Here is a 12160-nt window from a genome sequence, read left to right on the forward strand (position 1 = left end):
TGATAGAACTTTGTTATGAAATTAAAGGGCAATTAAAGTTAACAGAGAGTATGACATGTATACCAGTACTACAGTGTATACTGTATACTATAGCCTTACCAAGTGCTGTGCACAGCACGTTTATGACTTGCTGAGGCAGCAATGACAAGGCTGTGTTTATTATCGACACAGATTAACAAATGACGCGCTACCAGATAATCAAATACTTTGTAGCACTAGTCTGCAGACCTGGGCATGAACATGTTACAGCCTCATACAGTAACAACTTTCAGTTTGGAGTGCATGATTGATCATCACATAAAAACTCGCAGTGACAAACATGGATAAAATGTTAATCACCTAGTGACCTACATGTAGAGAGGGTCACTTCACTGCATTGCAATTGTTTTGTGGGTGTGTTTTTCTACAATTCTAGACTACAATTTCCGTACAAATCTCCAAGAACAATTGATCAATCAAAGTTACCTCAGCTCCATTTAGGCCTTATTCTTAAAAATCTAGAGTGCTATACTCCTGCCCTAGTTAGGCAATTTCCATGAGACTAGACCCTATGTCTACTCTCCAAAAAAAAAATGTTTAGGAGGATCCGAGAGCCGTCAATTTTTTTTTTTTTTTAATGTCATTAAACTCCTGCGAACATATTGTTTATTTTTTGTCTAGGATCTGGATTCATACTGCTTGTAACTATAGCAATGGATCTCAAATATACAGAGTAGGTCTAACGCCTAGAGTTCTAATTCCTCTAATCGCTTAATACAAAATGTAAGCCTACGGTTCTAGACCACCAAGGTCGAAGCCCAGGGCAGGAAAGGCTAGCACAGCTACTGACAATCTAGATTCAGTAGGTGCCTAGGCCTAAGTAATAATCTACACTGTATTTCTGTAGTCATCACTAGCTTAACCAGAGTAGGCCTACCGTATGATTTTGAAATCCACAAGCACATTTTTGAAAAAAAAAATGTAGACCCATCTAACTGTTAACGTTAGTACCCTTACGGTAGATCACTGTAAGCTATAAGGGACTAGAAACATTACTATCGTTTAATGTTGTAGAACGGGTCTAAAACTAAGAAGAAGAAGCCTGCTGACTGCGAGTAGTGCCAACGTTAGTGCATGCTATGACTGCTACTGCCTAGTGCTTTATTAGATCTAGTGCTTAGGGTCTAGACTAACCCCAGGACACTCCGTGTACACAGTTACACTGTCCTGTGTGTTGGGGCTGGTCACAGTTAGGTCTAGACTAGCCTGACCAGACAGCTGTGCACGGCACAGCAGTCGCTTCGCGACAGCGGCTGCGTGTAGTTAGGTCTAGACAGACTAGTTAATCTATATAAGACTTACATGTAAGAATGTAGACTTCTAGAGATCTTATCAGTTACATCTTAACGTTAATGGGCTAGACTTTCAATATCAATATCCTTTCCTATCAACGTGAAAAAAAATTATCTGGATCTCTCTAACTGTTGGTTAGGTTACTCTTTTTCAAAGTTAGACAGAAATCACGTCTAACGTAATAGGCCCTAACGTTACTTAGCTGTTTTTACGTGTTAGTGTTCACGTCCACGTCAGTCGATCCAGTGGCAGTGCATTTACTAAGCCAATATGGTCTAGACTTAGATCTAGGGCCTGTCCAGACCAGGGCCCAGAGGGGCCTAGTTAGTACTAACGTTAGTAGTAGAAGTAAATTTATATCCTGTAAATTTGTGTCGATCTATTAAAATTCGACTGGAACACGTATCAATCTATCATGTAAAAGCTACAATGTAGATCTAAGTGTTAGGCCTAGAACCACTTCTAGGCCCACACACGTATTTAGGCATGGCTAGATATGGGTCTAGTTTATAGTATACTCAGTAGGGCCTGGGTCTAGTATAATTTAAACATTAACGTTAGATAAAACATTTTTTTTTTACTTAAAAAGTTAGTCCAAGCTAGGGCCAGGGCTATATGCATACAATACCGGTCCGGCGGCACGCACACAAAATTTTAACCAACCCACAGACTGTTTAATTTGCCCTCGTTCAAACTCTATAAATGGGACTACGTATGGACAAAACAGCTGCGATGGACTCGAGAAGCCCATATTCATGGTAGAATTACTCACGATTGCATTCTAAGTCGTTGTAAAACTCCCTCCCCATCTCATCTTCGTCATCATGTTGAGATAGATCAGTTAGCAATTGTGGAATAAAGGAAGCATATCCAGCCAAATCTTGATTAGTATTTCTTCTACCGCCTTGCTCCACTGAAAGTTTTCGATCATCATCGCAAAGAATCTCGCCGATCCTGCGATAAATTTTGAACATGTTGAAAATTCTGCGATGGGCTGCGATAGCTCAAAATCGCCGGTTATCGTATCGCAGAAATCCTCACACTGTGCGATTTCTCGTCGTGCGACATCGCAAAGGGTAAATCGCAGTAAAAATCGCACAGTGTGAGTCCGCCCTTAGGGTCGGGCGGGTTACGCCAATGCAACAATTTTTTTTTTTTTTTTTGGCCTTAGCTCGCGCGCACATTCGCATGCCGAGATGCCGAGTCATGAAAATGTGAAAATCTCACTCATAAATTTTTTTTGAACTTGGCATCCCTGGGATACTCTTTTTTTTTTACTCATTCCTTCTGCAGTTCTCTGAGATTCTTCAAGGCCCCAAAACAAGATTTTTTTTTTTTTTCACAATGACCTAGAATCAACAGGTTGGCAATCTGCCTGTGCATATCCAGTTAAGCAGTATATGTACATCTTCTTTTCACGGTCAACTTGCATGTGCCTTCGAGCAATGGGAAATATAGATCGAATATGAGATCATGAATAGAGCATGTGCTGATGGGCTCGTAAACTCTTTTCTTATATGGGTAGACTATAGAGACACCCTAAATGGGGTCAGCGAAAGTCAAAATCTCGTGAGCTAAGCCTCAATTGCCACGGACATCTCAGGGCTGCCAACTCTCACGCATTGAGCGTGAGACTCACGCAATTCAACCAATTTTGACTGTCTCACTCTGATAAACGAAATCTCACGCTAAACCCCCTAAATGGACTGTACATGACTACAAAAATAAATATGGGCAATTCCATGGGGTTGGGACTGAAATTGTGACATACAAGTTGAAAATTCAAGTTGGGTAAATTGAAATTTCCTTTTCCCCCCTGATTTGTTACTCCCATTCTTCAACATATTCCACTAGAAATCTGTTTATTACTTCGCACACTTTCAGTCAGCATGGGTAAACAGGTATGGCAAAATACCTATGTTACACGGACTTCATTTGTTGACATCCTTCATCATTTTGTGTTCTGAAATGATAACAATGAACACATCCACGTTTTTTTCGTCCATAGCACATCAACATGTTATGTAACAGGCGCATGAGATCATTATTAGTAAGATTGTATGTTCTGATGTCAACTGCAAGCCACTTTTATTAACATGTTTTTTTCTACAAACCATCAACAATTTCAATCAAAGGTTTAACTTTTTCATCAAGAGTGATACAATGACAATATTCTTAAAAGCACCACAATTGAAGCAAGTGATTTGTATGGGTATTCAAGTGAAAACATGATTTTATTGTTATAATCAGGGGTTTTCAGACAACAACCTCGCCCACGGTGTACTACCTATGTTACACGGACAGTATGTCTTTGTAACATAGGTACACTACGACATATCAACTGATTTCCTTTATTGTGGTGTGAGATGTTAAAACCTACACATATAGACTTTATGTATGTTCCCACAAATAACACTATTGTAACAGTTCTTTGGAATTATATCTACTGCACACCTGTGGAACAATACCTATGTTACACAGACTTCAATTCTTTGTAACTCTGATATGAAAGAAGGCAGACTTAATCAGAAGAAGAAGAAGAAAGTGAAGCTTTACACAATTTGACCTGATATACACTAACAACATCATCAACTAGTTGGCAACTAACTAAGAAAACTAATAAAGAGAAATCAGACAAGTCTTCTTGTCTTTTCCATGTTCTTTGTTTGAAATTAATTTCTGCTCTTTTGTCCAATGTCCATTTAGCCCTCCATTTTTGTTTTTCTTCTGTCCATTTTCCCTCTGTGCAGTTTTCTTCTTGTCTAGTTTGTTACATTCGCTCTTCTTGGGTGTTGCTTTGTCGGCTTCCTCTCTGTTTGTGGAGTGCTGTGGATGTGTCCTTTTCACTCTTTCATGTAGTTTAACACGTAGCGGTGGTAGAGGAGGAGCCATGGCAGATTCATCAAAAAACTGAACAAAAGGTGTAAAGAGAAATAGAATAAAAAAATTAAAAGAAAATTTTTGTCGGGGTTGACTATATATTCCTGTTGATGTATCTGTGTGTTTATGAATGAAATTAAATAATTTTAACAATTTTGCTTACATTTCTACCTCTTGGCATACCCCATTAGCTAGAGTTCCATGTGTACCTCCCACCAAAATTGAAAAAAAAAAATGGGTTATGCTTAAAATGATGTAAATATTAATAATATAGCATGTAAAACATAGGAAAATATCATTTTCATACTCTATGCTAAAAACTTGTTTTCAGATGCAAGCTACACTGTAGGAAGGGCAGGTCGCTGCCCCCAGTGTCCTAGCTAAGGTTAGGGCTAGGGTCAGGGTTACGTTTACGGTTATGGTCCTTAATAGACTCCCAAAATAATACTAGGCCCTATTTTATATTCATCCCCCATCGAAATTGTCGCCCTCTTTTTGAATGATAGTGTAGAGCAATAATAGTCCAATTTTGATTGGGGTTCATAATTTTATTGAAGCCTTTCCTACCCACTACCCACCCAAACTGAATAGGACACTGGCATTTTAGCTTTGAGACTTCACAGTGGGTGAACATGGAATGGAAATGGTGAATCCTTGTGAAATGTTAACAACTTCATCAGAGCATCTAACAGGTCAGTGAAATCTTGGAAGGAAAACATTGACATTTTCAAAGTAAATCTGTTAAAGAGAAAGAATTTCACAGCTCCTAGTTCCCTCAATATCACCAGCAAAATAAGGCAAACTCTATTTCTCTAGTTCAGATGCAGTCTGGACATCTACGTTTTCCAACTACCGGTAGTATATAGTGATTAATACTAACTCTAGCACGTCTACCTTGGTAGATACCTAATGACAAAAGGGTCCAAAAATTCACAATAATCGGGAGGTAAAACAATTTAATATTGCAGTGATGATACACTGATATACTTTTGTATGGTTTTCTAAGAGAGGAGTATGTGCTCCTTTTGCAGAGACCGGCATGGACGGAAAATTTGGCAATCAAAATTATGAACATGAACCTGTAACAAATATCTCAGTATGTGGGACTACAGTATCATCGTCCACAGTATTTTTGGCCAGTTCAGAGGTTTAGATGTCGTTTTTTTTCCTCTAATAGAGTTACAGAATATGACAAATGTTATTATTTTCGTAAAATAGCGTAAAAGCTTACCAATTGACATCAGAAACATTAAAACTCCTGTACCTACGTTACATGGACAACGGCAGAAAAACAAATCTTGTGCTGTCCAGGTAGGTGTATATTGGCTGTGAGTAGTTTTTTCTGCCATTGGGGGAGGACTGCCAGTGACATGAATACGATTGCTGAAGTTAGTAGCTCTTCTTTTTATCGCGAGATGCGTCTTTCCTTACCTACGTTACACGAAGAGGCCGGACATCGCACTGAAGTACAGTGATATGTTCCGTATTTTCTCGTTTATTTGGAGGATTTTGATGCTAATTTTTGGATAAGAATACTCCTGAAATATAAATCTCATTATAGAAATAAAGTTTCTAATCATATTATGATTGGAAGTGTATGTAAAACCATGCTATACCTATGTTACAACAAAAATTGCCATGGACATCGTTTGTAACATAGGTATGAGGTTGCTTGAAGATGCTCTGGTGTTCTTATTTTGTTACAAATGTTTATGTGCCTTATAGTCTTTGTAGAAGTCACCTTGCCTCTCTTAATTATGGTAGGCATAATGCTGAAAGGTTGTATATTCCTGTTTTACATTGCCATGAAAATGGCATATATTTATGTCACAACATAAACCACAAAAAACCATGGGACATCATTAGTGAAACAGTCATAGACAAAATACATTTGTACACAGGCTTGTTTTTTTTTCATCAAATAATTCTTCACACATTTCTCTCCAAGAATAACTGCAAACCACGGACAATTATTTGATAAATTTTTCAGAATATGACTTTTATTCCCTACACAACATGAAAATCTAGAGAAGACCCAACCCCATGGAATGACCCATATATCTCTAAATTCTCTGATATTCCGAATATCGATATGCCCAAGCCCAAAATGTCAAGATTTTCCAGCGCGGGTGTAAAGCTTAACCAATAATAATCGTTTTCGGTTCGCGCGCAAAGACGAGCTATTGGATTACGATTGGCTTCTACCTATACCACGTGAGCGTAGCGTGTACTTTTGGCAAATTACAGTACATATTGTATGGCTATGACGTGTGCTTTACATCGCTTTACATACACTGACTGTGTACGTAGTACGTACGTACGGCCGCACAGCAGGCCGCCAGGTGCTAGCCAGCGAGGTCGCTCCGCTCCCTCGTAGTGTCTCACGCCAAACTCTCACTCAAGGTTGGCAGCCCTGCATCTTCATATTAATTCTTTAGCAAATCAAGTGCACTTCTACACATGTATTTTAGAAAAGAAAAATTAGACTAGAATACATGTAGTTTTCATACAGAAAAAGAACAGATATTACGCTAAAATAGCAACAACTCTCATCTTTTAATTAAAGTCATTTTGTCATAACACAAATAAGTCATAACACAATTAAACATGAGTTAAGACCCGAATGTAGACACTCCTGTCTACATTTTGGGAACCTTGTATAATCAGGTTCTCACATGAACAGGTCCACTATTCATGTGTATAAGGCCATTTCAAGAAAAAATGCACCTAGGCAAATATTGATTCAGACATGCATGCATCACACTATACTTCAGTTCACACACAATACGGCAAGTTTTAGCAATACACATGAACCAATACAGAATCTAAGACGAAGATCAAGCCTTCACGGCTACACTTACCTGTGATTACTGCATTATCCTTGAAGTTTTGTAATGTATCTCTGCCAAACGAGTCGTCCCCAACCTCAGACACGGCATAAGAAAAAGCATGAAATATTTTTCAATTCAAATTCAGGTTAAAAATCAAAATGATTTGCACATCACTCAAAGTGGTACTTTGCATATCATCGTCACTGATTTAAGAAACATAACAGTGGATTATCACGAAATATAAACCCTATCGAATAACTAAAAAAAAGATAGGCAGACAGATGTGAATGGTGCTTGATTGTAAACAAATGTAATGTACAGGCAAATCTCTCAACCTCATAGTTATTCCACTTTCAACAAACAGCTATAATACAGCATGCTTATAAAATCAGGATCAAACCTAATTACTCAGTTCAGCAAAATGTTTTCTGGGAGTGATTATTAGTACTCAAGAGCACTTTCTGGTATTTTTTTTTTAAATCTTACCAGGATGTGTTTTTTTTTTAAAAATCCAAAACCAGATGGTACATTGATATTAATCCTGTGGTCATCTTCCAGTCACTGCTTAGAAATACAAAGTTCAGACATTTATAGTGCTTTTCCTTCTTTATTTGTTGATGATATCTACACAATGCCATTTGAGACCAATTATTGTAAAGTGAGTAATATCAATGGCATGAAATTCTTGCAAATTGGAGCTAATGACCTATTTTGCGGCATTAAATTTGTGTGAATTGCCACAGGCATCCAATGCATTATGGTGTAGACAAGAACTTTTGTATGCATTTTAATTTCACAAATCTTGGCTCTTGCAAATTTCACAAAATCAAAATGCATGCACAAATTTCTGGTTTTACAGTATAGGCCTACAAGCTGAAGAGCAAACACTTCGATTCAAAACCAATATTGTATGAAATGACAACACTAAAGGCAAATTATTAAGTTTCCAAAGACACAGAAATAGTTATCATATGTATCTGTTCATAATCTTTGATTTTAATAGTGCACAAGTAATTCTTTGAAAGGGTTATTTACATGCTGGGCAGGGCACATGATCTCCAAAATATCTGAATTTTTGTAGAAAATCACACATATGAAATCATATCTGGTAACCTTGATAGTTTCAAATCGATCATTTACTATATAGCATTTTGACAAAATTCTGGAAATGGTAGCATTTAACAGTTTGAAGTACCTGCTGTACATTTTTCAAATGTTCTCAAAAGCAAGTGAATTCACTGCCATTATTGAAATAAAACTGGTTCTCAAAACATCTTTTCCAAAATGAGTTACCTCTGGTAAATAGAAACATTTCAATAGATGGTACTCTGCGCAGATGAATTCTGTACAGATGTGCACTGCACAGATGTACTCCGTATGTCTGGAGAAAAAATAAATGCAACTTTTCTCACATTTACTCAGTTCAACGTCACAAGTCCAATACTCATGAGTCATAGGCCCACAAGCTTGACATTAGGCAAATAAGTTCCACGAGTCCAACACTATGCAAACGAGGCCCACGAGTCCAACACTCATGACATCACAGAGCTTACTGTACGCAGTGTCGGTATTGGGGCCTATTTGCCAAGTGTTGGACTTGTGGACCTTCTTTGCCTACTGTCAGACTTTATTTGCCTAGTGTCAAGCTCATGGGCAGTCCAACTTGTGGGCTCTACGACTCATGGACCTTTCTTCAATGCCAAGTTTGTGGGCTTTATGACTCATGGGTGTTGGTCTTGTGGAATGACCCCATCTCATCTAATCAGGCTCCCGCTACAAGCCAGTGCCCCTGGTTTTCACTCGTGTGCAAACCCATACCTGACTGCACACACTTATTTCAAAAAAGAGAGATAAGGGAAAGGCAGCTCTACATACTGAGCATTTTTGAGTGGGAAGGCAACCCCAGCAAAACCAGCAAAAATTCATCAGTCCCACCAATTCTCGGTATCGCCAATACCTAGGTGCTATACGGCAAGCAGCGTTTCAGATGCATTATGGGATAGCTCAGGGGACAAAGTTGCATCTAGTTATGGCTGCAAATGCATTCAGGTCATGTTCCGTCTTAATCCAGGGATATTTTTGTTGAAGATTTCTTTGCTTTCCATCATGTGACCATCACACTGAAGCTTCACAGTAGCAAATCATGACTCTAGTGAACGCAATTCAGTAAAATTTAGAAGTTTTAAACTCTTTTTAGCTTTAGTCTGAAAGAAGAAAAAAAAAAGCAGTGCTCAACAAAAGAAAAGCAGACGAAAACTGGGTTGAATTGCAAGAGAACTGAGAAACACGTAAGACAACAGGAAGCGACAATGCTCCCGAGGAATCCCACAGTGCATTTGTGATATGGCTCTTCAGCATGCTCAGAAGTTTTGTACACATTGGTGATACCGAGAATTGCTTTCTACTCCAACAAGGCCATGGCAATATTAACACATCAAACAATTAGAATTTCATTGCACCTTATAGGCAGAGTTCCTGCCTAAGGGCTTTCTGATATATTTGGTTGTTTACTGCCTTATTCCAAATTTGAAACCTTCAGAATACAATTGCATGTCACAGCAAATTTACAGGTTATTCAAAATCTAATTAGCAACTACATCATTAACAGGGTGCCATGAATAATAACACTGCAGCCAACAGCGTGGGTGGCCATGAAGGCTTGGTGACACAAATCACAAATATCACACACACACACAGACACACACACACACACAAACATTAAAAAAACAAACAATAACTAAACTGAAGCTAATCATTGGTATTAAAGGACAAGTTCACCTTCATGGACATGTGGATAGAGTAAATGCAGCAATATTAGTAGAACACATCAGCGAGAGTTTGAGGAAAATCGAATAATCCATTCAAAAGTGATGAATTTTTGAAGTTTCTGCTCAGTCACTGCTGGATGAGAAGAGTACTACAGCTTGTGATGTCACACATGTACAATGATGATATAAAGAAAATAAAAGAAAATTCACCATATCTTTACTTTTCCCGCATAATAAAACACTTGACTTCCCTCTTTCAGAAGGCAGGTGGAATGATATTACCCTTAACGTACACAAGTGACAAGTCGAGGAAATGTACATATAAAGAAAATTCAACATATTTTTACTTTTCTCACATAATAAAAGAACACTGACCTCCCTCTTTCAGAAGGCAGGTGGTATAATATTACTCTTAACATACATCAGTGACAATTCGAGGAAATGTAAACTTTTTTCAAGAAGTAAAATTTTTGAAATAATCTTTATATTTTCTTTATATTGTTATACGCATGTGACATCATACACTGTAGTAGTCTTCTCATCCAGTAGTGACTGCGCAGATACTTTAAAAATTCATAATTTTTGGACGGATTGTCCAATTCTCCCCAAACTTTCACTAATAAATGTGTTCTCGTAATATTGCTGCATTCACTCAATCCACATGTATGAAGGTGGACCTGCCCTTTAAATGCCTTTCATTTTAATACAATCATGCATGCAAACACCATTCTTCCATTGTAAGTAGGATATTTTAGCTCTGAAGCCCTGCACTCTTTCACACAGGAGTATATGAGCAAAAACTTCATGGAATTTAGTTTTTGACAGTAATGATCCGCCTGTCATTTTATGACTTGTTTTTCTCTGCTGCACAGGATACTGACAGATGCTCCATATTTCCAAAAATATAGGTACTGGCCTGATTTTATTGTCAGCTTCAGCGCATCTAAAAATGCCACTGAAAGTTAAAATACACTTGCAATGAATTTTTTGAAACTTATCACTATCTGTGTTATATCAATCCTCAACTTTCTTGCTTTTTCTTCTTCACGTTCTTTCATTCTCTTCTTTTTCAGCACTCCTTTTTGATTAAAAAAAAAAATTGTCTGACTCCTTTTTAAACAGTTTTTAAGCATAAAAAAAGTAAAAGGAAACGAGAAAGAAGAGTGGGCGAGAAATACTATGAGAGGAACAAAAGATGCAGGAAAAAAGTGAAAACAGAAGAAAAGGAAGTTAGCAAACACAGGAGACCAAAGTAAATATGAAGAACAAATTGATGATGATAATACAGAAATGATGAAGAAAATAAGGGCAGCAAATAAAACATAACATCAAGTCACACAAACATGCACAAAGAAAGGAAGAAATATAAATGACTGATCTAGTACTCTCCAGACTTCGGACAATTCACTTTCCAGGAACTGCAGTTGGAGCTACTGCACAGTTGGAACAACAATGGGCATTCTCAAGGGAAAACTTGAATATTGACAAAAGATTCCCACATATTTCACAACCTAATTCCATCATTTTTATAATCCAGAAAAATACTGTGAGAATACACTTTTTTTTTTCTCAGACTTTCAGTCCCTACAGACACAGGTAGGAGATGTATGGTTTGCATTAGATAATTGAATTAGTCCTTCAAAAAAGATGCTTCCTACACCTGTCTGCATGCAATTTACTTTTATATCGTAACAATTTATTATGTCATGCACTTAGTTCTGCAGTCTTTATCAGCACTTGAATGAATGATACTTCTTTATTGGCAATTTCTCTTTGAACATCTATCTGAATTACTGAGTAAAGGGAGCAAGCTACTGAATGTGACATTCAATTAACAAAGACTGATAATGACCAACAGAAGATTACAAAACAAGAGACCCACAGGTCCAGTGCTAACCTCTGATGAATCGCAAGTTCATCTTCCACACATTCTTGCAGAGTATTAGCTTTCATAGCAAATTTGGGGGATTGTGGGGGCCTCCATAGGGGCAATGTGTCCATTTGTATATTTCTTCAAACTAGTGACAATCATTGCCAAGTTTGAAGAAAATCTGACAATGCATTTCCAAATAGACAAATTTTGTCCCAGCCCCAGGGAAAGGCATTGCTTGGATCTGAAAGACAAGAGACCCGAGGGTCTAGCGCTCACCTGAGTATCGCAAGTTCACCTTTCACGCAGTCACTAACCTAAATTATTCACAGCTCTACCAAAATTTGACCAGGCATTCTCAAGTAGAAGATGAAAATGTACAATAAAGGCCCAATTTTTTTTAAAGATTCCTTAATTTGGGGGGATTGGGGCCCCCTGGGGCCCTCTGGGTGGGGCATGGTGCCCATTTTGATAAATTG

The 12160-nt window shown here is 37.8% G+C and overlaps 1 protein-coding gene across 1 annotated transcript in view; it reads right to left on the reverse strand.

The window, feature by feature from the left end:
* LOC139708583 (ribokinase-like) overlaps positions 1-12160 on the reverse strand; it is a 57540-nt gene that overhangs the window by 37362 nt on the left and 8018 nt on the right. The window contains exon 3 of the mRNA XM_071620524.1: positions 7074-7137. Within this exon, the coding sequence (XP_071476625.1) occupies positions 7074-7137 (64 nt within the window). The remainder of the gene's footprint in view (positions 1-7073; positions 7138-12160) is intronic.

The sequence above is a fragment of the Diadema antillarum genome, unplaced genomic scaffold (genome assembly GCF_040938485.1).
Source record: "Diadema antillarum isolate AM-2024a unplaced genomic scaffold, OU_Dant_1.0 scf00000036, whole genome shotgun sequence".
NCBI classification, from domain to species: Eukaryota; Metazoa; Echinodermata; class Echinoidea; order Diadematoida; family Diadematidae; genus Diadema; species Diadema antillarum.